The 25,422-nt window shown below is 38.4% G+C and overlaps 2 protein-coding genes across 2 annotated transcripts; both read left to right on the top strand.

Moving 5' to 3' along the window:
• The first annotated feature begins 1,121 nt into the window (after positions 1-1,121).
• On the top strand, positions 1,122-9,502 carry BCL10 (BCL10 immune signaling adaptor). The gene is made up of 3 exons (XM_063298208.1): positions 1,122-1,364; positions 8,087-8,375; positions 8,762-9,502. The coding sequence occupies exons 1-3, from the start codon at positions 1,293-1,295 to the stop codon at positions 9,115-9,117; spliced, it is 717 nt and encodes a 238-aa protein (XP_063154278.1). The 5' UTR covers positions 1,122-1,292; the 3' UTR covers positions 9,118-9,502.
• A 5,153-nt stretch (positions 9,503-14,655) lies between these two features.
• C3H1orf52 (chromosome 3 C1orf52 homolog) lies at positions 14,656-18,802 on the top strand. Its single transcript, XM_063298206.1, has 3 exons — positions 14,656-14,979; positions 16,878-17,085; positions 18,222-18,802. Exons 1-3 carry the CDS (start codon positions 14,704-14,706, stop codon positions 18,299-18,301), a joined length of 564 nt encoding a protein of 187 aa, XP_063154276.1. The 5' UTR covers positions 14,656-14,703; the 3' UTR covers positions 18,302-18,802.
• Positions 18,803-25,422: the final 6,620 nt, after the last annotated feature.

Below are 25,422 nucleotides of genomic sequence, written 5' to 3'. Positions count from 1 at the left end.
GCTGGAGTTAAAATCTCTGGAAGAAACATTAACAATCTCAGATATGCAGATGATACCACTTTGATGGCTGAAAGCGAAGAGGAACTGAGGAGCCTTATGATGAAGGTGAAAGAAGAAAGTGCAAAAGCTGGTTTGCAGCTAAACCTCAAAAAAACCAAGATTATGGCAACCAGCTTGATTGATAACTGGCAAATAGAGGGAGAAAATGTAGAAGCAGTGAAAGACTTTGTATTCCTAGGTGCAAAGATTACTGCAGATGCTGACTGCAGTCAGGAAATCAGAAGACGCTTAATCCTTGGAAGAAGAGCAATGACAAATCTTGATAAAATAGTTAAGAGCAGAGACATCACACTGACAACAAAGGCCCGCATAGTTAAAGCAATGGTGTTCCCTGTAGTAACATATGGCTGCGAGAGCTGGACCATAAGGAAGGCTGAGCGAAGGAAGATCGATGCTTTTGAACTGTGGTGTTGGAGGAAAATTCTGAGAGTGCCTTGGACTGCAAGAAGATCCAACCAGTCCATCCTCCAGGAAATAAAGCCAGACTGCTCACTTGAGGGAATGATATTAAAGGCAAAACTGAAATACTTTGGCCACATAATGAGAAGACAGGACACCCTGGAGAAGATGCTGATGCTAGGGAGAGTGGAAGGCAAAAGGAAGAGGGGCCGACCAAGGGCAAGATGGATGGATGATATTCTAGAGGTGACGGACTCGTCCCTGGGGGAGCTGGGGGTGTTGACGACCGACAGGAAGCTCTGGCGTGGGCTGGTCCATGAAGTCACGAAGAGTCGGAAGCGACTAAACGAATAAACAACAAATAAACAATTTACACGTAGTTAATTAAAACCAATTCTATGCCAGCCAAGCTATTCAAATATTATAAAACGAACTATGAGCTAACACCAAAGTTATCAACGGTAATAATAATCCTCCATGTCCTCAGCCTCCGAGACTCGACAGAGAGGCCCACTTTGACACTAAGCACTGAAATACTACTAACCTAATCTTAAACTTAGCCCATTTAACCGTGCTGAACGTCAAACCGGGACAGACAACAACCCGCTCGACTAAATAAGGCAGACTTTGCCCGAACAAGGCGCATGCGCAATGATAGGCGCGCCTCCTCCGCGCCGGCCTGCTCATAGGGGCGTGGCGTCGCTCACCTCCGGGAGAGGAAGTGGAGTTCCTCCCGAGAGAGTCCGCTTCCGGCCAAGCATTTCTCGCTTCGCGGGAGGGTCGCTTCTCCCCTGTGGCCTTTTTCTGCGCGACCGCGCGCTGCCGTTTCCGCCATGGCGGACGCTGAGCTGACGGCGGCCGGGCGGTCGCTCACTGAAGACGAAATGGCGGAGGTGAAGAAGGAAGTAAGAGAGCGAGGCGCGGTGCTGCCGTGACGGCGGCGGGCGCGAGAGTGGGGCGGGCGCGCGCTTGGCGCGGGGTCCCGGAGCTTCGTGTTGGGTAGAAAGGGGACGCTTCCCCGTGGTGATAGGGGGCGGTATAAACTTGGGGGTCCGAAGAGCGTCCTTAAAACGTCGGTATTGAGGGGGTGGAAGAGCAGCGGTTGCTGTGTCGTCGGCGCGTCAAGTTTCCGTGTCGCGGCGGATTGGCGGTCGCTGTGCGAGAGTCATCGCCGCGGGGAATTCCGCCAGGTGTGGCTTTTCCTGCCGCTGGGACGTCAATCCTGCCTTGCGTGGGACTCCCTTAAGGCAGCCTCCGTTCTGCTCAGCTGGAAAGTTTCAAGCATCGCGTGGTGGGCTGCTGGCTTTGTCTCCATTTGCCAGCAGCGGAGGGGTGAAAATTGTACAATTTGGGGAGGGAGGCTTTTTGTCCCCTTCCTCCTCAAGGGGCCAAGAGCACATGCTTTGGATGCCCAAAGCCTCCAGTTTAAATTCCCAGCATCTTTTAATTAAAAGCATCAGTTAACAGCCAAAGAGAACATCCAGGAGTTGCTGGATGGACTTGTTGGGTTTCAGGAGGTCACAAACTTCTTGGCATCACAACTCCCTTTAGTGTAATCCAAATGTACACATCTCCCATAAAAATCCAAACACCAAAATGAACAATAAAAACCAGTACAATGAAACTTTGTTTCTAATAAAGACATAAAAAAGCAAAGATTGTGCCTCCTCTACCACAGCGTTACTCACTTGAGGCTAGTATTTTGGGAAAGGTGGATTTATTGTAACGATGTAGAACTAAAAGGGAGATACACCTCACAGTTCTGGAAACCCTGCCCTAGAAGTTCAAAGTGGTGCCTATAGCACTTCCTCCTCAGTTTTTCATCCAACAATTGAGTCCTCCTGAGATGGTTGGGTAAAGAGGTAACAACTAGTCCAAACTCATCCAGGGAACTTCTGTGGCAGAGGATGATTTTGACTGTTGGTCTCCTCAGTCTTAATTTAACATCTTAACCGCTACACCATACTAATTTTCCTTTCCATATTCCATTCATCCTCCTTGTTCTTCCACGCTGCTTTGTTTTCCCCACCTTCCCTTCCTAGATAGAATTCTGCACCAAATTGCACTTTTCTCTGTAGCAGTTTCTCCTGGAGTGTTTATAGGAATTCCCCTCCCTAATATCTGAATGCTACACATGAGTGAGTCAGTGGAAGTTGGTTTTGCCTTTCTTCTGTTTTTCCGGCTATACAGTATACATCTACAATATACAGAGTAGTCACTTTTTGTTCAAGATCATAGGTCAATTTCTCTTTGTGATCTTTTAGATTGTATTTATTATTTTATATTGGAGCAGTAGTCAAAGAATAATACATTAAACTTTAAATAAACATTAAATGCATTAAATAATACATTAAACACCAGCACACCCTCCCCCCAACAGTAGCCACCCCCACTGTGTTTGCGCCAAGCCTTGCCAGCCACCAACACACTCTCACCCAGCAGCAGCCACTTGTGCTGCACCCTGGTAGCCACCCGTGCACCCTTCCCTACCTGGCAGTAGCCACCCCTGGCCCTGCCACACTTGTACCGCACCTTGACAGCCACCCGCGTGCCCTTGCACACCCAGCAGCAGCTACTTGCGCTGCTTTCAACAGCCATCTGCACACTCTTGTGCACCCAGCAGCAGCCAGCCATGCACCCTCATGCACCCTCCACCATCTGGCAGCAGCCATCCCCGGCCCTGCTGCACTCACGCTACACCGTGGTGCCCGCATGCACCTTTGCACACACTCCCTCATTTGGCTGCAGCCACCCCTGCCACACTCACGCTGCATCTCAACAGCCACCCACACACGCACAGCAGCCACCCCCGGCCCTGCTGCATGCATGCCAGCCACCCGCACACCCTCACTCACACAGTGCTGGCCACTCACATACCCCTCCCCACCCCACAGCAGCCACTTACCTCCCCGCTGGCCTGCTTGATTTTGTTGTAAACCGCCCAGAGTCCCCTTCTTCAGGGAGATGGGTGGTAGCAAAATTTGAATAATAATAACAACAACAACAACTTCCTGCTGGCTTCCCTATTCACTTTACTTGTTGGAAGCTGGCAGGAAGTTGAGGGGAGGTCCTCGGTTAATGACCCGCAATCCTCACTTCACAATGGCAGTGGAGAGTGCCAGGATTGCCATTGTTAAGCAATGTGACATCATGCTTCATGACCACATCACTTAGCGATGGAAATTCCAGGCCCAATTGTCATTGTTACCTGAGGACTACCTGTTGAAGCTGCAGAGAATCACAGTGTGAACATGGAACGTAAGAAGGATGATTACAGGAAAGCTCAACACAGCATAAGATGAAATGAAAAGACTACAAATTGACATCTTAGGCATCAGCAAATTGAGTTGACTGGGATTGGACACTTTCAGTCAGAAGATCACACGGTTTATTACTCAGGACATAAAAAACAAGGAATACAGGTTGACCTTGACAACTGTTCCAAGTTACAACGGCACTGAATGAACGGTGGTTAAGACTGGTCTTCTGAGTTCTGGCTGTCCCAGCACCCCTGGTCATGTGATCATAATCTGGATGCTTGGCAACGTGTTCATGCTTACAACCGGTTGCCAAGCACCCTGCGATCATGTGAAAGTCAGTGGGGAAGCCGGCAGGGAAGGTCACAATCGCTGGGGTAAGTCTTCCCCACCTGCACACCCTCCCCTGCTCCTCTTAACTTGTGCTGGCCACTCACACAATCCCATGCACCCCACCCATGCTGCACCCCTGTGCACCCTCCCTGACCCGCACGGTGACTCTCGCATATCCCCTTGCTCCCTCCGCTGCACCCCCTTGCTCCCTCCCCCACCCAGCAACAGCCACTTATCTGCTTGTGAGCCTGGCATTTGTGATTTCCTGTCATCTTCCCCACTGACCTTGGGCCTCACCTAACAACTATGGGATTTAGTTAATGACAACAACCAGGACTGCAAGGATTGTGGTCGTAAGTGGAGGTCTACCTGTAGTGTTGCTTTTATAGTTAGGAAGGGTATAGCAAGAACAGTACATGGCTACAATGCAGTCAGTTAGGCTTTGTGGACAACCTTTAATATCCATCATCCAAATTTATGCTCCAACCACTAATGCAGAAGAAGTAGAGATTGATGAGTCTTATGATCAAGTTCAGTTTGAAATTGACAGAACATGCAAGCAAGATGTGCTGCTTGTGACTGGAGACTGGAATGCCAAAGTTGGAAATATTAAGGAGGAAAATGTAGTTGGGTTGCATGGCTTAGGACATTGAAATGAAGCAGGAAAATGACTTAACAATTTCTGCCCCTCCAGCTGCCTGTATGCAAGTTGTAAGTTAAGCTGAAGAAAAAGAAGAAAACCAACCAGTTTCTGCAATATGATCTTGAGCATATGCCTATTTTCAAAGAGAACCTCAGGAATTGCTTTGAAGCCCTGAACCTAATTGACAGAGAAGCAGAGGAACTGTGGAATGAACTTAAAGAAATAATTAAGGATTAATGTGAAAAGAGACCTCCAAAGATGAAGAAACAGAAGAAAGCAAACTGGATGTCAAAGCAAACTGTGGAAATTTCCAAGAAGAAAAGAGAAGTCAAAGCCAAGAAAGACAAAAATGTCAGGAAGGAATTTAATGGAAGCTTCAAAGAGCTTTTAGAAGAGACAAGAAGCAGTATTACAACAACTTCTGTAAAGACACTGAAGCTGGAAACAGACATGGAAAAACAAGGGAAGTCTTTCAAAGGATCTCTGAACTCAGAAGGAGATTCCAACATTGAATTGATATGCTAAAGGATGCCAATGGACAGATAGTAACTGATACAACAAGATCAAACAAATATGGAAGTATACTGAAATATTATACAATAGAGATATCAACATCCAAGATATCTTAGAAGATATTTTATTTTTTTATTTTTTTAAATTTTATCCAACCTTTATTATTTTTATAAATAACTCAAGGTGGCGAACATACCTAATACTCCTTCCTCCTCCTATTTTCCCAACAACAAACCTGTGAGGTGAGTTGGGCTGAGAGAGAGTGACCAGCCCAAGGTCACCCAGCTGGCTTTCATGCTTACAAGAGCCTCTAGTACTAGAAGATGAAGTTAGAGCAGCATACCAGTCATTACCATCTAGGAAGCCTTCCTGCTACAGGAACTGATGGAATACCTATGGAAGTATGGCAACAACAGAAGAAGAATCAATAGAGGTTCTAACCAAACTATGCCAGCAAATCTGGAGGATGAAGAAGACTTAGCTTAAAAAAGGAAGACTTACCTGAGTGTGCAAATTATTGTACAATATTCTTAATTTCACACACTAGCAAAATAATGCTTAGGATCATCCAATGCAGATTAGAGCCCTATGTGGAAAGGATGTTCAAGTAGGCTTTAGAAAAGGCTGAGGAACATGAGATATTATTGCTGATACACATCTCCTTATGCAAAACCTATATACAGGTCAGGAAGCCACAGTATGGATACAACATGTTGAAAAGACTGGCTCCAAGTTGGCAAAAGTGTGAGACAAGACTATATCCTCCCCCCCTTTTTATTCAGTGTATATGAATATATATAAAGGGAAACTTGACTGGAAGAAAAGAGTGTGGTTTTAAAATTGAAAAAAGAAACATCAGTAACCTGCACTATGTTGATGACACTACTCTGATAGTTGAAAATGCAAAGAATCTGCAAGCTCTAGTAATAAAAGTCGAGCATAGTGGGAAAATGGGATTAAAATTGAACATAATGACAACAGATACTACTACAACCAGCTTTAGAATTGAGAATGAAGATTTGAAGTTATAGATAGCTTCTGCTTTTCAGGATCAACCATCAGAAGTAAGATGTAATGGTATGTGGGAATGACCTTGAGAGACCAGGCAAAGAGATGCTGCCTAGGGAATGGTCAGATAAGAAAGAACAGAGCCCAGAGCTGCACAGTGGGTGGAACAAGAGGCTCAAGAGGGACACTTCCTACATTATCGGGATGTAAAGGTGATGGTGGGAGAATTCACTTTCCGACTTGCAAGATTCTGTTAATGTAGCTTTGCAATAAAGTAGAATTAGCATATCTGGCTGTGTTTCTTGTTAGGTCTACCTGGTAAGGTTGACATAAAAGGAACAAGCAGTCAAGAAATACGCTGCAGTTTAGAACTTGGCAGACCAGCCGTGAAGGCCTTGGAAAGGATACTCAAATGCCATGATTTGTCTATATGTACAAAGATCAGAATAGTGCAAGCAATGGGTTTGTTTATTTATTTATTTATTTATTTATTCAGATTTCTATCACCGCCCATCTCCCCCCAAAAGGGGGAGGTGGTACTCCCTGTGATACTCTATGAAAGCAAAAGTTGGACTTTGAAGGAGGATTGGAAGAGTATTGATGCTTTTGAACTTTGGTGTTGGAGAAAGTTCTTGAGAATACAATGGACAGCCAAGAAAACAAACAAATGGATTATCAAATAAATCAACCCAGAGTTCTCTCTCAAGTCAGAAATGAGCAGGCTCAAATTATCCTGCTGGGACACATTATGGGAAGACCTAGCTCTCTGGAGAAAGCTCTAATGCTGAGGAAGTGGAAGAAAAGAGAAGAGGATGACCAGCAGCAAGGTGGATAAACTCAGTTACATTAGAAAACCCAAAAGACCAGGTTAGGAACAGATCTTCATGGAGAAAATCTATCTACGTAGTGGCTAAGAGTCAACAATAACTTGATAGCACAATATCAGTCTAATCTGCAACATTCATTGGTAGCATTCATGCACTGGTAGTATTTTTTTTTTAGCTATGTTTTTTTTTAACCATGATTTATTATCAAATAGGATTGAGTCTTGCAGATGAATGACTAGCTGTTGCTTTTCTGGCCAGTAATTGGATGGTTTTCTCTACTCAGGATTGGTCAGATTCTCTACTTAGGATTGGTCAGATGCTTGGACAGGACCCAAACCAGGAAAAAAAAATCATAAACACAACTTGATTGCATTTTGTATATTTAAAGTAGCAAACTAAATGTGTCATATTACAGAAGTATAAAATTTAAGCTATGTACTTAAATAAGCCTATGCATATCTTCTCTGATTTTTTTCTTTAGCAAATTCACATGGTAAAGAAGGCATATTTTTAAAGCTGTTTTACTGTCATTGTACATAGGGACAGTGTTTGCATGAAGGTATAACTGAAAAGTCAGGGCCATCCAATTGAATATCCTCTCCCTTTTCCATGTTTAATAAAGTAATATCTTGTGCATTACAGTTATTATTGCTTCATTTTTTCTTCCTCCTTCACCTATAACTGAAGTGATAGATCACTGTGACAATATTAAAGTATAATATATAGTATTTTAGTAGTCTTCTACCAAAGATTGTGAAATTCCATTCCATTCTGGTATTAAATACTTATAGCTAATGCTTAATACTTCATTTGATTTGATTGCTAATTCAGTAATCCTTAGATCAGTGCTATGAAAAAGATTATCTCATGAAAAGGAGTTGAAATTTGAATCCAAGACCTACTCCTTGTTTTTGATAACAAATTCTAACTTAAACTTCTTTGTCAGGGATTATTTATGATTCATTGCTCCTTCATAGTAGCACATAAAATAATTTATACATTGATAAAGTTAAACCTTTATTAACATGGTCTTATTTTTATGCTAGGTTTTAGAACGATTACGTCGGTATCTGTGTGACAAAATAATTGCAGAAAGACACTTTGACTATCTACGTTCAAAGAAAATACTGAGTAGAGAGGACACTGAAGAAATCTCTTGTCGAACCTCAAGTAGAAAAAAGGCCGGGAAACTGCTGGATTATTTAGCAGAACATCCAAAAGGACTAGATGCATTGATAGAATCTATAAAATGTGAAAAAACACAGAACTTCCTGTTAGAAAAAATAACTGATGCTGTCTTGAAAGCAAAAAATGAAAAACTTGAAAGCCTTAAAGGTACTATTTAATAACTGTATATTATGTCTGCTAGTGTATTAAAAAAGGGCTTATAAAAATATGTAGTTACATAACCTGCTCCTATGCATATTTACTTTTGAGTATGCTCCTATGAATTCTGTATAGATAATCTGAATCACAGTTAGGGTTTCTAGACATTTTCTTTCCAAACCATCTCTGTTCTTCAAGAAACAACAATACAGGGTATTTCTTAAGTTGAATTCTGGGATAAAAGTTCCATATAAATTTAAGATTTCACAAAAAAGAATGAAGTTGAATAGATAAAATTGTGGCAAAATGATCCAAGTTATGGCAGTAGTTAGCAATAGTTAATATACCTTTTACAAGTAACTTATCTGTAAGTAATATAATATGTATTTTTACAGGAACAGGCTGTAACAACTGCATGGCTTCAGTATGTGAGCAACCAAACAATCTCTCTAGGTCGCAGTCAAACGAATCTAATCTCTCTGAAAAACAAAGAGACAGAGAAAACACCTACCTTCATCCAGAAGAATACAGTACAGCTGCTTTTGTATCTGCCTCTTCTCTTTGTTCAATGAATTTGCCTATTACAGAGGTTGGAAATATGGAAAATTCAGTTTTCTCTACTCTTCCGGGACCTGGAGATCCTGGAGCGCCTCCTATTCCAACAGAATTGCAGAATGAACAAGAGGAAATATCTACCACTTCCAGTGACAATCCCTTTCTACCATTACGATCCCGCTCACTTCTTCCATAGTGGTTGTTTTTATTGATTAATTTTAAAAGGGTAATATTATGTTGGATGTTGCCTTATGTAGTTTTGCAAAAAAATGTTTCTAAGTAGCCAGTTTACTAAGAGAATGCTGAGTAATTCATTTTAAAAATTGCTTATTATTCCTGATTGCATTACTTTTTAAAACTGAAAGTGTTTTCCATAAATGTTCATATTTCACTAATCATCAAGCTGCTTGTATTGAATTGTGCAAATTATAATACAGTCCTGTACTTGTATATTCAGAAGTAAGCCCCACTGATTTCAGTGGGATTTACAGGTAAGTGAACAGAGGCATTTAAAACAAATCTTGCTCTATTGAAAAACAATACAGGAAAATGAATAATTAAAAAGATTTAATATTTATAAATTTTTGTAAAAGGGTACTATGTTTGTTCAGTTCATAATGACAGACATAACTTCATTTTCTTCTTAGTGGCAACTATTTCAACTAGGACTTTCTAGGATTATGTCATATATATTGATTCCTGATAACTAATGTGCTAAAAGATTTATCTAAATATGCAAACCACAGTCACGAGGATAATTATGGCACAGGGGAAATTTATGGTTGGGGTTATTATCTCTCACAGTTGTTACATTGGAATAAAACTTTCAACTGAGCAATTCTGGTTAATATCCAGAAAACACTGAATTCTGCTTGAACGGTATAATCAAGAAGTAATGAAGACCTCAGCAAAGAGGGAAAAATACCTTCTGAATTACAGTATTATGACTGTATCTATTGACTATATATCTTATACTGTATAAGATTGATCAGTCCCATCTTATACAGGTTGTCCTCATTTAATGACCACTTATTCAGCAAACACTTGTTCAGTGACAGTGTTCCTTGAAGTTCCAGTTGTCACATACCCCACAGTCACATGATCTCAATCCAGGTGCTCAGCAGTTGGCCCGGATTTCCAACCATTGCAGTGTCCCACAGTCACGTTATTATTATTATTTCTGAGTGGATGTAGTTAAGTTTGCACTTTTACAATGTTGGGTATATTTCTAAAACACCCTCAGTTCAGTGCTTATTTCTCAAGGTGAAACAACGTTGTGTTGGACACATAATTTCTACTATGCCATCTCAGGGAGTGTAAGATCATCTCATATCTCAAAAGTTTTTCTCATGGCTTGATCAAGGTGCAACAGTGTAAAGGAGGGATTCATTTTCTGCATTTAAAGGGCATATTTATTTTCTGGGTAGCATAAAATGTTTGTCTTCATCTTTAGCTTTTGCCATATTTGTTTCTTGACCATTAGGAAACAATTATTTAGATTAAATTCAAATTTTATCTAGCCAAAAGCAAAATGATTTTCAGCGAGGCTTCTGAGATAACAAAAGTTTATAAATAACTGTTCTTTTACAACTTCTTGGATGCTGCAAGCCAGCTACCCACTTTAATTAAACTGCAGCCAGTTACCTAGTTTAATTAAATGAATGGCCTTGTGTTCCACATGTTATTCAGAAATATAAGTTCGGTAGAACCTGTTCCCAGATAGACGTGCATCAGATTACAGTCCAGTATTTTAAGAAGACTTTATATGAACTCAAGTTGGTACTAGGTTGTATTATACAATGCGCTGGTTCCCTGCTTCAGAACACAGTCTCAAGCCTCAATCTAATCTAATTGGCTTTTGGGTCTCCTGATAATCTGACCATTTCTATTAACAGCTTTTTGACTCAAATGCTACCTCAGCTTAAACTTCCATGATGTTGTTTTACAGAGCATGAACTTCCTTGTTTGGCTACCAACTACAGATATTGCCAAATTTATAAGAAAATGCTGTATTTGCATACTCATGGACTGATTATCCCTATTACTCTTGTCATATTTTCTTTAAAAAGTTTTATAGCTTCCTTAGTATTGAAATTAAATCAGGGATTTTTCTCTGCATTGTGCTTCATTTCATATATGCCAAAACCCGTGTGAATTACTGTAGGTAATACAGTTACAAAGGCCAATTTTGATTATGATAAGTACTACAGTAGAGAAAAATATCAAATACTGCTCTATTAAATTAACACATTTGGAAATTATTGTATCCTTAAATCATACTTTTTAAAAAGGATGCTTTTGTATAAAGCAATGTTGAATTGAAAAGTATTTGGAACTATGTGCTTACTGTTTAATGCTTTACAAGTATTTCCCATAGGCAATCTATGAAGCATTTGTGTAATAAACTTAACCAATTCATTTGTATAATAAACTTAACTGATTTTTTAAAAATAGTTTTCTCAGTGTATTTCATGTCCTATCTTGGCTTCTCCTCACTAATAGTTGTGTACTTATGCTATTAGGAAGCAGATGTTTTCTCAAGAATCGGTACTTTACGGATATATTCGGAACAGGTCCTCTGTTACAGGTTGTACCTTGTAATTTGAAACACAATGATCTGCAGCCCAGGAAACCTCATTATATTACAATTAAATTCTATGTCAGATACAGTGTACTCATTATATGCTAGGAACATACCCCGCAAAATTGAATTGCCTTCTATTGCTTTTATAGGGGTCTTGAAAAATATCTTGTTGGTTATTTGTTGGAAACAGGATACTCAACTATGTGATATCATTCAATAAAACAGGTATATTTTAGTGCCTAAATGAGAAACTCTCCCTCCCCTTAGGAAAAACAAAACAAAAACTGGATACCTTGATTCCATTTAATGGTTTCCATCATTATTATTTTCTGGTAACTTCATTTTAGAAATGGCCTTGCATATTTACAAACATCTATGAAGATACAGTATCTAAGGATTTGTTTAAGTCACTAATAAAGTAGAATGTTAGTAACAAAAACCAGCTGTACAATGTTGACTTTAAATGTATTATAAAACAGATGTTAATATGAAATTTTGCACCCCTGATTTGTCCTAACTAGAAGTCATTGTTAATAAAACTTTCTATAGTAGGAAATTGTGTGGGAAACACCTCCCAGTTTATCATCAATGTATTATAGTTTCTGATAGAAAATATATCAGAAAATACAGAGATGTCAAAGTCTGCATCTATTGTATGATGACCAAGAGGCACTGAATAGAAAAGAGGCTATAAGATAACTGAGCCAGTTCGTAAGCCTTCCATAATAAATGCTGATGCTGATGCTGCAATTTTTTTCCTTTTTGTTACATGGCTTTGTGCAGGCTGTGTTCCTTTTCAGCAAAGCCAAATTGGCAGGAGGCGGCAGTTGGAGGAAACCCACAAGTCTAAAATGAAATGGTAAACCTGAATAAGAAAAAGGCATACTGATAAGGAAGTACTGTAAAAGGAATGGATTTTTTTTAAAATGTTGCCAAATGTCCAGACTATGGCTATAATTTATAAGACACTCCCTTATTCTAAGCCAGCCTTTCTCAACCTTTTGACGCTGAAGGAACTCTTGAAATATTTTTCAGCCCTCAGGGAACCCCTGCACATTCAGGCTCAAATATAGGCCAGAAGTTACAAAATTATCATATTCATTTCATGGGTGGGCCTGTATATATGTATTAACAGTGTTCTTAAACTAAAAATAAGAACAAAACCTCTTTAATGTGAAGTTGCCTGAATTGGAAATATATTTTTTTAATAAATTGTGATCTTCCAGGGAACCCCTAGTGATGTTTCGCAGAACCCTGTTGAGAAACCCTGGTCTAAACTATCTTAAAGATACTTTCCATCTCAGAAAGGTGTTTATATTAACTAGGTTCCATTTTCTACTCTTGAACCTGCTGAGGGGATGGGTCAACAGATCATCACTGCCTATGCCCAGATGCAACCATCAAAACAATAGCCCATGTCCTATTGCACTGCCCACTATATCAGGACTGGCAATCTATATTCCTACACCCATTCCTTGCTAGGTGCAGGGGACCATGTTCAACACTATAGTTTTTACTAGCAGATATTTTCCACAGAAAAGTCTATGTGAGCCACAAGGTTCTGCTCAATGGACAACTCATCCTATCCTGCACTGGCCAGCTATCATTTAGGGGATTATGATGGTAGTTTTCTAAGATAAGCTATTGCCTTATTGCATATCACTTTTTTTTAACTGTTCAGGTTTATGTATATATGCCTTACTCAATTCTATGTGTTTTTGACTTCTTCTACTTGTTCTGTATGAAACAAATGACCAGGCTCAAATTATTATACTTTGGACATATGCAAAGACCTAGTGCTCTAGAGAAGTCTATCATTGCAGGGAAAAATGGAAGGGAAGAGAAGAGGATAACAGCAGCAAGGCAGATGAATTCAATTACAGCAGCAGTCGGTGCACTGTTGGAAGATCTGAAGGAACAAGTTGGGGACAGATCATCCTAGAGAAAATCAAACAATGTGGTTGCTAAGGTAAGGTATTGAGGAAAGTTTTCAATTACTGTAGTAATAGTTGTGCCTTGGATAAACCTCACTGGCTATGACATTATCACTGTGTGAAGCTGTGGTCACTAAGAGTTGGCACTGACTTTATGGCACTTAATCAGGCAAGCAAGCAACAAAATAAAAAATAGTTTGTTCTAGGATTATACCTTTTCTGAAAGTTTCTGAAGTTTTTCTTATTGCTATATCCACATAAACTGGCAAATGATTATTCCTTGCTTGTTCCATAGTGCAATAAATTCGACACCATAGACTTATTCTGTTTTCATTTCTTATAGCTTGCTGTCCAATTTCATCTTCCACAATGATGGATTATTTACCATCCCCTGCTGCTTCTATATTCCTTTGTATTTCTTCATCAGCTTCACAGTAAGATTAAAACAATATTATATTGTAATTCTATAGATAGTCTTGAGAGTATTACATTTATATTCTGCCTTCTAATCAGGTTACGGAGCTCGAATACTGTATATTTCTGTGCTCTCTGTATTTTATCGTTAACAACTACGCAAGGTAGTTAAGTTTAGGCATTTAATCACAACACAACTTCTGAGTAAACATGCACGGAAGGATCGCACTGGTAAACACTGTAAAGGAATAAGGGCGTGAAAGAGACTTCTCCAGCTCAATTCAAACGAATGGCTACAAAGTAGGAACTTTTTATTCCACGGTTTACAGATACGTATACAAAAACGTAACTGACTTAGGGCTGTCATTAGGGCTGTCATCTGGACTGCAGAAATACTTGCGACCACAAGGAGTGACGGGGAACTTTAATTCTTTTCTTCCCTTTAGTTCTCCGGATTTTTGTCCCCTATATGCAGCAGCCCTGTCTTAATGCATTACGTTTAGAACTGGTAAACTCACGTTCCAAATCGTAAGAACTGAGGGTTGAGGAAAGGAGATAAAATGTTGCTCATTATCTTTCTTTAGAATTAAAAGAGAAATGGATTAGAAAGAGCAACTGCAACTCAGAGTTTAATAAAACTAAGCCCGTACTAAACTCAGCAAGAATTCTCGCTGAGAAGAAGAGAATTCTTCCGAGCGGAGGCGCGCATCCGGCCGGGCTCCCCCTCCCGGCACCTATTCCAAGCTGAAAGGCTCCAGAGAGACTTCACGCGTACACCACGAGCTCGGAACTTTCGTCTTCCGTGCGCCGGTTCCCGAGGACGGGTGTTTCTGTTGCACGAGTCCCTGCCATGGCAGCAGCGGAGGGGAAGGACCCGCTAGGCTTCTTCGCGGCGTACGCTAGCGATAACAGCTCGAGTGCCGGTTCGGATGCTGAGGACGAGGAAGGCTCGAGCCGAGAGGCCAAGGCGTCTTCACAGCAGCCGCCGAATGGCGTCCCCGAGGGGAAATTGCGCTTGCCCGGGCCCGAGGAGCTCTTCCGCAGCGTCAATCGACCGGCTTTCCTCTATAACCCGCTGCATAAGGAGATAGACTGGGAGAGTCGGGTCGTGCGAGCTCCTGAAGAGGTTAGCAACAGTTCTCCTATTCCTCTGGGCGTATTTCTCCTGGCAGGGAAGGCGTGTGGCTCTCCCGTGGTTAAGGAAGATTGGGCAGGATTTAGAGGGGTGCCCGTTCTAGTCAATTGCAGCAGAAAAGCCAAAGGTGATTTGGCTTAATTCGCTAGGCTAACCTGTATAATATGGGATAGGTTTTCATACAACTCCGTTGAATGGATACATGAAACACATAGTATGTTGTGCCCATTGTGTATATTGCTCAGACTTAATTTCTGTCTCTGCCCTCTGCACACAACACCCTTCTTTTCTGGGTTATATGGTGTATGTAGGAACTGGAACTTTTGACCTGAAAGGTTGTTTAGACTTTTCAATCCATTTATGTTATGGATTTCTCTCTCTCTCTCTCTCTCCTGAATATTGCAGCTGATGGTTAAATGTTTGATTTTAGCATGTCTCTGTCTTGAAGGACCTGTGTGTGCGTGTACACCAAGTCCCTGCAGTTTTCTTGGCATGACTGGCCTACTTAGGCTTTGTACCTAAGGCAGCACTAGAACTCAGGGTCTCCCAGTTTCTATCCTGATGCCTTAACCACTACACCAAACTGGCTCTCTCTTGAAGGCCCAGCACATGCTAAAAAAAAAGGGTCCCTGTAGTACACAATTTTTAAATGGTTCAAAGTTTTAATAATTTGGAATGATTTTTCCATTCAAATATTACCTTGTGTGGAATATGGGCCAAGAGTAGACAGACTAAGTTTCTGAGATATGGTTAGCATTTGTTTTTATAAAGCCTGCTAAACACAATGGTCCAGGGGTATGACGTTGTGTGTGTGTGTGTGTAATTGAAGAAGAAGGTATCTTCCATAATGTATTGCTGCTGAAGTTTGTACTCTGGACATGAAACTTGCCGATTGTATATAGCAGCCTTTCTCAACCTTTTGAGGAAATAATGAAATATTTTTCAGGCCTCAGGGAACTCCTGCACATTCAAGCTCAAATATAGGCCAGAAGTTACAAAATTATTATATTGATTATATTGATTAATTAATTAATTACATTATATCATATTAATTTATATCTATTATATTATTTATTTATTATATTTGTTTATTATATTAATTAATTAATATTAATATTAATTTAATTAATTTATATTTATATTAATTTATATTTATATTAATTTATATTAATATTAATTTATATTATATTAATTTCTGCGATTTTGACATTGCATGTTTGCATTTTAATATTTAAAGTTAAGAGGATTTTTAAAAAAATTATCTTTTCTTTTTTAAAATAAAGTTTGATTTTGCTTATCTCTTTTGAGAGTGATTTATCACCCAAAGGGGAAAGGAAGGCCTAAAACCCTTTAGTTACCAACCTCCATGCGACATAATGAGGATGTGGTGCTATTGAAATTATTTCCATTTTTTGCATGTTGACACTTTAATTGTTAGAAAAGTAGCACATTTCTGTGTTTTTTGTGCCACTCTCTCTCAAACCCTAGGGATAGGAGGTAGATGTCAAGTAAGGTGCCCCCAGGAAGAAGGGTGGTCAACACAGGAACTACCAAACCACTGCTCCAAAGCATGTGGCAGGACCAGGCTTCTAGGAAATGAGGCTTGGCACCATCAGCCTTCCATTCTGCTGGCCTTAGTCAGCTGCTACATGATCAGAATTTATTATTATTATTATTTACATCAATTTTTCTTATTGTTTTCACTGTTACCTTTTACAACGAATAGTTTGTTTAAGCTGTTTGTATGCCTAAATGGCCATAGCACTGATGTTAAATGTTTATTACAACTTGGCTAGATTTTCAGATATATGAGTAATTTGTATCTGTTATAGTCCTGCCTTTCAAATATTGTATTCCCTGTACCGGTCTTTTCATATTTCTTTCAACAGCCTCCTAAGGAATTCAAGGCATGGACCACAAATGCTGTGCCTCCCCCTGAGACTTACATTGTCAAAGAAAAAAAGCCTCCGCCTCCTCCTGAGCGTGATATGGCAATCAAATGGTCAAATATCTATGAAGATAATGGTGATGATGCTCCACGGCATGTAAACAATGTACAGTTCTTACCAGAAGAAGAGCAAGAATACCTTGAATCAGGTAATAGTATTCAATTTCATTCAAAAGAAACAATGTTTGCTTTTTGTGTGTATGAGTGGGAATATTTCTCTGTTTGAAGATTGGCATTTCTTACTTGAACTATGCAGAAGAGTTTTGAATCCAGTCATTATATTAGAATATTAAAGACAACTTAATCCTACACTTGAGAGCAGCTTTTCGTTGTTTCCTATGAAATGTAGATGACTCTAAAGTGCTAATCTTTCTTTGCATATTCTTACCGTGCATGTTTTGATTAGCATGATTAATACATTCAACTTTATACATCAACACCTACATGAAATTCCTGTATGTCTGTGGAATGTTTACTAACAACTAATAATATTTCTTGCTGGCCACAGAGTCATGCTGGCTTAATGTCTAAGAATAGCCTTTTCTACCTGTGTCTAAAGATGACTAATGATTTGAAATTGAACAATTCTTTTAATAAACAGGAACAGTATTTAAAGACCAAATTAAACAAAATTCATAGAGAAGGAGGAAGCTCAAAGGCTATGGTTAACACTGGCTGTGGTTAAAGTCTAACAGTGTTTCTCAAACTCATCAACTTTAAGACATGTGGACCTCATCTCCCAGAATTCTCCAGCCAGCTGGGGAATTCTGGGAGCTGAAGTCCACATGTCTTAAAGTTGATGAGTTTGAGAAACACTGGTCTAACACATCTGGAAAGCACCAGGTAGTAAGCCAGGTTATAGAGAGCTGAGCTAGAGCATCCACAAGAAGGACCTACATAGCCTCTTTTCAAACATCACCAGTGATGGAAAGCCCTAAATCACTGAATTCATCATTGGACTGCTGTTATGGTTAAGGAAGTTTCCCTTAATCTCCTTTCCTGTTACTTCTTAACCATAGGAGCAATTCAGTGATGAAGAGGCTAAGCAGGATTGGACTTGATTAGTATTTGGATGGTTGATTATTATAAAATCCCAGGGCTATAGTCTAGATTTGGGGAAAAAAGTCCAGGAAATGGCAGCTTCAAACTGCCTTTGCATTGATGCCAATAAGGCTGAATGGATAGATCCATGTCCATGTAGTCATCACAAGCTGATACTATTGACCATTTTTTTACATGTGGCTCTTGAAATCTTTAGCTTACAAACATTGTCTTTTATTTGAAGATGGTGAAAAAGATGAACCCAGCTCATTTAAGAAACGCAAATTAAATCCTGATGAGCAGACAAAGAAGAAAAGGCAATGATGAATTGAACAAAGACTGATGAATTTATCAATGTCGAAGTTCTGATTTGATTGATGTTTGTTGTAAATGTCAAGCCTATTAATGCAAATGTTTCTAGTGGAAACCTTTTAATTACAACACAACTTTTAAAACATGTTGTGGTAAATATTTGTGCTCATATAGACTTTGTAAGTTCATATCTTCTTCACACTTAAGAAAGAATCTTGTGACATTGTAATCTTTAACATGTGGCATAAATTTTTTGGCCTTTAATATGCTACAGGAGTTTAATTTTTGGAGCAATAAGCAAGTATTATGAAAAATATTACATATGAACAATGATGATATGTGAAACGTAAATGTAATAATTGTTTACTGAACTACTATTGTGATAGTTTTTTTCTTAATAAAATGCGATTTTGGGGGGGAAGGGAGAGTATTTAACTGCATTGTGGTCAAAATGAGATTGTTTTGAAATGTTTGTAAGTAGCTTACTAAAATAAAGCTGTATGTTTCAAAGATTCCATTATTACACATTTCACTGAAGTCCAATAATTGAAAACTGTATTTACTTCTCTGTAGTATTAGACAAACAAGTGTCTATATATGACTAAAACTCTCATAGTGCTTATCTGTTTGTCTGTTCGTACCCTCAAGTTAGCCCAAACAGTGCATTATACCGCACAAATTTTTGAATCAAGTTACCTAAAATCTGCTAACTTAAAGAATGTGTAAAAAATCCAGGACCCATTATTCCTGTGGAATTGAAATTTCCACAATGTTCAGACCAGTTTTATTTGGCAAAGTTGTGTCCGTTGCAGGGTCTTTGTGCTCATGTGATCATGATTTCTAATGCTCCGTGCCAGCTTCCAACAAGCAAAGTCAATGAGGAAGCCGGCAGGAAGTCAGAAGTCACTCCCTCTCCCACCGCTTTTTTGCCCACCTGTGGTCATTCTGTTTATCTGTTTAGCTAAGTAAATATTGACTTATTATTGAAGTTCATTTGCCACTACAATTATTTTTCTATTTATAATAAATACCTTTCTTACATAATGATGGGACTGTCCAGCATTGGGGTTAAAAAATGGTCAGCCTAAAATTTAATGTTCATTCTGGTCACATCAGACTACACTATCTTTCTTTGAAAGGATGACCCAACGGATCACAGGTTTGTCTAGTATAAGTTGAATTTATTGGTAACTTTGAGACCAAAATCACAAATACTTCACTTCATAGTTTTCAAGGGAACTCAGTTCAACCCACTTAATCTAGAAACAGTCTGGCAGCTGTATAAATAAAAGTATGATTTTAGGAAGATATAAAATACTCTCATACTAAGTTGATGGGGATTTGAGTTAGAGCTTCCTCTACAGCACTTGCTTTTTCCCTTGAGACTTAACTTGGCTAGCAAACATGGATCAAATCTTTGATGTTTACACAGAATTTCTTGTTATGAACCTATTTGTTTTATATACTGTTCTTTTGGTTTTATATTACAAATTGACTTGGTATGAAGTATTATCAAATAAAATCCCAAGATTGTCTAGGCAATTTTGATAAAGTGCTGAAATAGTGTTTCTTTGTATATCTACTGTATAAAGAAAAGTGACTGCCACTTATTTATACTTCAGTAATTTCAGGACTATTCCTGTAGTATGAGTTAATTCTATGGGACATACTATGATGTACTCAGGGCTTTGTACTGATTTTTTTTTCCAGTTCATATTTAGTTTACTTGCTCTGCAAAATATTTCCAAGCTCTGATTTTGATGTTACAGTTTATCTTGTTTTATTTCCAACTCTATTTTTAGTATGACAGGTCTTAAAAGCTTTTTTTTCTGTTTAAACCATATTAAGGACAAATTAAGCAATTAGTAACAACGTTTATGGGCACAGTTCAAATAATTAGAAAAAAATGTTTTGAGTTTTCTCCCTTTTTATACACCAATATAAAATAAAGTTTGCTCCCATTTTGGTGGTTTATGAAATAGAATTAGATATAGAAGTGGGATTAAGCTGCTGTAATTGTTGATTGATAAAAGAAAAGTACACGGATACATAGCATTATTGGGATTAATTTTTCTGTAGTTTTGGTGTGTGTTTTTATATATATTGTACCTCTATACTTTCTGAACTGAATTGTTTTTAAATAAGTTAAAATTATCTATATGGATCTTCACACGAGATTGTAGTTTGCTTGTTCATTTATTCAGTAAACTGCCTCAATTTCAAGGATTCTAGATGGTGTACAAGAGCAGTGACAGCAATCAGTGTTCAGTGTTAATGTTAATACAAGTGCTTTCAGATAATATAATAGATGTTTTAAAGTGATGTTTTGTATTTTTAAATAAAAAAATGTAACTGCAGAAGAATGGCTAAGATCTGGGAGTACACCTTGATGTCTAAAATAATACCGTATTTCAAAAGTAAATCTGAATTTAACTCAGCTTGGAAATGTTTTGAACCCTAACTCTATACATGGGCTTGTACCACATCTGAAATTTGGGTTTCTCTTAACATAAAGTTTTTATATAGCTCGGACAGAAATTACTGTCATTCTTAATCTCATGTTATGATTGATAGTGTGTTGATTATTGTTGCTGATATTCATATATTACTTGTAATTTAATAATGTTTGGTAATTTTTAAAACAACAAGTAGATTCAATTACTTTAATTAATGAAATAGTGAAAATTTTAACCTAATTCAATGCTGCTTGTAAATTCCCTGTTTATCAACTTTGTGTTTTCTTTTTCTTTTTTTTCTTAGTTTCTTTATTGTGTGTCCTTTCTTCTTTCCCTTTTCTTCTTTCTCCTGTTCTTAAATGTGCTTAATTTAAAAAGAAAAAAGAAAAATGTAACTATATTCATACACATATAACCCCACGTGCTTTCTCACATATTCTGCTGCTTTTTAATTTGTATCCTAAAAAGTCAACTTTCAGTAAATTTTATTCTGAATTATAAAAATGCCTTAGTGAATTCTGATTCTGCTTACAAGTGGGTATGAGTAATAAGCCATCCATGAGTTGGTTAAACAAGCTTAGTGTGATTTATTAATGTGGGTTTTATCTTTTTGAAAGAAACCAAAAAATGAAGTCGCTGATGAAACTAAAAGTGAACCATGGCTTTACTCTATGAACTCTTCCAAGAGAACCAAGCCATGGATTCACAATCCCATGTTACAGCACTACCAGTAGTAGACAAAAATTAGTGGTTGCATGTGAGCCTTTTCATTTCTGTTAGCATGATACCACACAATCTCTGTTAGGAATAAAGTCCAAATAACACTTCCATTCTGATGTTTCTCTCTCTCTCTCTCTCTCTCTCTCTAGGTACAGTAGATGATAGATTAGAGATAGAGAGACAGAAGGACAGATGACAGATGATCTACTAAAGGGAAAACACTTGTAATTTTTTTTTATGGACAGGTGGCTATCTTATAATGGAGTCACCAAATCTGTTGCCTCCCTCTGCCAGTGGTAATCTATTCCTGTCTTGCTAATGTTATTTGACTGAAAACAAACTAGTTAAATGTGTTAATGGTTTAAAAAATGACCCAGATTTCTAACAGACAACTGGGTATTTTCTGAGTTACAATCTAAAAATGAGGAAGGTAAGGTAAATTGTATTTAATAGGATATTTCTATGTTGGACTACAGTACAAAAATAAGAATGAGATTTTTCTAAAGTTTATTTTAAAAACTCAAAGATTGAACTACATGTTTCACTTAGCTAGCTATTAACTTTGCTTCATTCATATTTTAAGGACGAAATGTTTAAGGTAGCTATTTCAGAGTTTACTATATCTGGGACTATATACAGATGTAATTACTGGGAGGAAAAGAAACCTTTAAACACACCCATGGTATATTCTTGTGGCATTGATTTAAATAGAAGGTGGGGAAGATGTGCCACACGTTTGCCTTTTTAAAAAGACTGCAGCAACTATTCTAAATACACTTAAAATTTGTACCTGTGATACTATCACTTTACAGTGCTGGGTTTGAGCAACAATTCTCTCTTTCCTGCTGCAAGCACATCTTCCTGCATGAATGCCCAATTCCTTCTCCATCTGGAGCTGATAAACAAGAGTAAATAGAAATGCTAATCTGTCTGTAAAAGCAGTGCTTATTCATGTAGCATATGCCTTTGCTAAAAGGAAGCTAGATGAAAGCATTCCAACTTTGGGAACCTGGCTTACACAAAAATGCCAACTGCTCGCATTTGGTCCATTTGTAAGTGACAGATGTTCTCCTAGAACAGTCTGTGTTCTTAGAGAACAATAAATGTAGTAAATAACCTGGACTGTTGTGTTCTTTCAGGCATCAATGAGAATCTACCACTCATCTTGGAAAATGGACTTCTCATCCCTCCCCTCACAAAACACAAAAATTAAGCTCTGGATAACATTGTTGAGCTAGGAGTTGATCAGTCCACATCTTTGCATGCAGAAAATGTCAAGTTCAATATTCTGCATCTCTAGGTAGGGCTGGGAAAGAGTTGTATCTTAAAGCCTGGAGTTAGATGACCAGCTGAGCTAGACAAGCTATCAACTACATAACCTTGCAGAAAACATGTCTTAAATTCCTCTTCCTTGCTCAGCAGCAGCTTGCACCTGGCTTCTGAAGCTATAGCCACTTTGAGTACTGTTGCAGGCAACAGCCTGGATCACTACATAAAGTACAGTATGATAAATGAATAAGCAAATTAAAGATGATAAATGAATAAATGTATTAAATATTACTGCCAAAACTGTTAGGAGCAGGATAGGAGGAAAATTTCATTCTGAGCTCTGAAATTCCACCAGGGGGTGCTGATTACTGTATTAGTACTTTTCCATTAGGTAGAAAGTCTTCATAAGGCCAGTATACTACTTTTGCTGGACAGTCTTCTGCTGTTGTCTTGAATGCAAGTACGACCCAGAACTTTTGCTTCTGCTTAAAATCTTCACTAATGTTATTTTATTTGTTCTAGCCAGACATTTGAGATGTCTTTTGTGTATTTCAAATAGCCATGTTTGCATTTCTAAACTGAAGAAATATGTGTAGATAGTGATCTAAGTTTTAGGTTTCAGTTATTTGTGGAGGTAAAAAGGGTATTTGGGATTCAGGTCTGTTCAAACCTTAGTTCTTTATTTACATTTTATCATTTATATATACAACACCTTTTTATACTCCCTTTCCAAGGAGAAACCTTATCAAGGCAGTCTATAAAGTTGGAAGCATAAAATAGAAGAAAAGTAATCAACTAAGGAAGCATAAGCTTTTTGTTTCAGCGTGTGCATGCGTGTGCACACACACACACTTGTATAATGTAGGTTTAAATTAAAAATCCAAATGTTCAGATCTTTAACATCCTGTCTTTCATATCCTACCACAGAAGAGGAAATATCTATCCATTAAGAAATCAAGTGTATTCATATGGGTATAGACAGTCCATCAAATAATCTGGTCACAATTTAAAAGGCAAGTACCAAACATTTACAAAACCAATACTAATTTTAAAAAAGAATTCATAAATGACAAGTGAGAATGATCCATGCTGCACCATTTTCCTTCACAGAGCACCAAACCTTGGAACATGTAGTTATTTGAAGGATACACACCATCTACCTCTGTCAAATTTGCAAATGGTTTTGAATTACATTTTCTTTGTGGCATCAAAGCATTTAATTCAAACTTTATTTGCTGGGGATATGCTTTTTCTTTGGTTTTGTAGGCCATGTACTTAGCATAATCCTTTGGAGGTTTTTTTAACCTAAGAAAACCTGGAGAAAAATACTCTTCTTCCATGTGTGAGAGAAATTTCTTCAGTGAGGAAAGTGCCAAGGCTAAATGTAACATAAGCAGCAAATACACACATATTTGGGAAAATATGCTGATATCCAAGAAGAGGGAAGCTGTATCAGGAAAGAGAGTAAGGTATGGCTTCAGGTGGTAGATGCTAAAAGACATGGAAAATTGCCTCCTGAACTTTGGGCTTTTCTTCTGTGGTAAGATAAAACATGAACCAAATTTCAGTGTAGGCCAAACTGGTCCACTTAAACCAGTTCTAGCAGTTACTTGGGTCTGCATTTCCCACCTTTATCTGATCCATCTGCTATGTGCTACCCTCATTCTTTTCCCCAAAAGAAGAGAAGGGATATTATGGGGTTGGAAGGCTGATATTAAATGCCCCTGTCAAACACTTCTTTGATAACAAATTATGTTCCTTTTACATCTGTTCTGCAGGTGAACATGTGAGCAAAACTTCTGGTTTATCAGTTGAATGTATGTTTATGGTCCTTGCAAAGAATTCACTATTTGGCTGTTTGGGCAGCCTTGAAACAAGGTAAACATAGCAAGCAGCTCAACCCTCTTCTCTGGTTGGAGATCTGTAGGAAAGGAATGTGGGAAAATAACCAAAAAATGGAGAGAATTGGAACATGATGGGAGGAGACAACTCCTACTCCTTTCACTTGACTAATATTCCAAACTGAAGCAGCAGATGTGGGACTCAAGCCATTGAAACACAATAAGCATAATATGGTACAAACATCTGTCTCTAGTATATGTGAGATCCCTTTCCCTCCCACTGCAGGTCTCATTTCCTTCCTTCTGGTTGCTCTTTGTGTATTCTAAGCATTGCCAAGTATGGACAATCTGTAGCCTTCCAGATCTGTTGAACTAGAACTCTTACCATCCTTGAATATTGGCAATGCTTGCAGGGGATGAGGCTTCTAGAGCCTTGTCTCTTAAATGGAGGACCAACTGAGTCTTTATGAAAAACCCAAGAATAAGCAGGAAGGTAGTTACAGACTTCCCAGTGGCATCATCCCTCTTGAGGGAATAGAACCATCAAGTTGGGAGAGATGTTCAGCAGAAATTATAGCTGGGAGTGTGGAAGAGATGTGCTAGGGTACTACTGCAAAATTGCAGTGATGAATTCTTCAACAGATTCATAACTTAAGTCTATAATGACAGGTCATGTGGCTTAAACTCCTAAAGCAAACCTCAGAATAAATAAATGGTTGGGATGGATTCAAATTATATTAGTTGTAGTGATTCACATTGAAGTCAGTAGAATTTAAACACCAATGGGAGCTTTTTTCTCATTGTAGATAACAAGGCCCCTGATTGAGATTGGGGCATGTGGGTGTTA

This window comes from Candoia aspera, chromosome 3, assembly GCF_035149785.1.
Source record: "Candoia aspera isolate rCanAsp1 chromosome 3, rCanAsp1.hap2, whole genome shotgun sequence".
NCBI lineage: Eukaryota > Metazoa > Chordata > Lepidosauria > Squamata > Boidae > Candoia > Candoia aspera.
The sequence above is the reverse complement of the archived record's forward strand: the minus strand, read 5'-3'. Positions and strand labels throughout refer to the sequence as shown.

Excerpts from the sequence above, each read along its gene's own strand:
- BCL10 (XM_063298208.1), top strand. The coding sequence starts at position 1,293 with ATGGCGGACGCTGAGCTGACGGCGGCCGGGCGGTCGCTCACTGAAGAC. Across the intron at positions 1,365-8,086 it reads TGGCGGAGGTGAAGAAGGAA|GTTTTAGAACGATTACGTCG; the intron begins GTAAGAGAGCGA and ends TTTTTATGCTAG. Across the intron at positions 8,376-8,761 it reads AAAACTTGAAAGCCTTAAAG|GAACAGGCTGTAACAACTGC; the intron begins GTACTATTTAAT and ends GTATTTTTACAG.
- C3H1orf52 (XM_063298206.1), top strand. The coding sequence starts at position 14,704 with ATGGCAGCAGCGGAGGGGAAGGACCCGCTAGGCTTCTTCGCGGCGTAC. Across the intron at positions 14,980-16,877 it reads TCGTGCGAGCTCCTGAAGAG|CCTCCTAAGGAATTCAAGGC; the intron begins GTTAGCAACAGT and ends TTCTTTCAACAG. Across the intron at positions 17,086-18,221 it reads GCAAGAATACCTTGAATCAG|ATGGTGAAAAAGATGAACCC; the intron begins GTAATAGTATTC and ends TTTTATTTGAAG.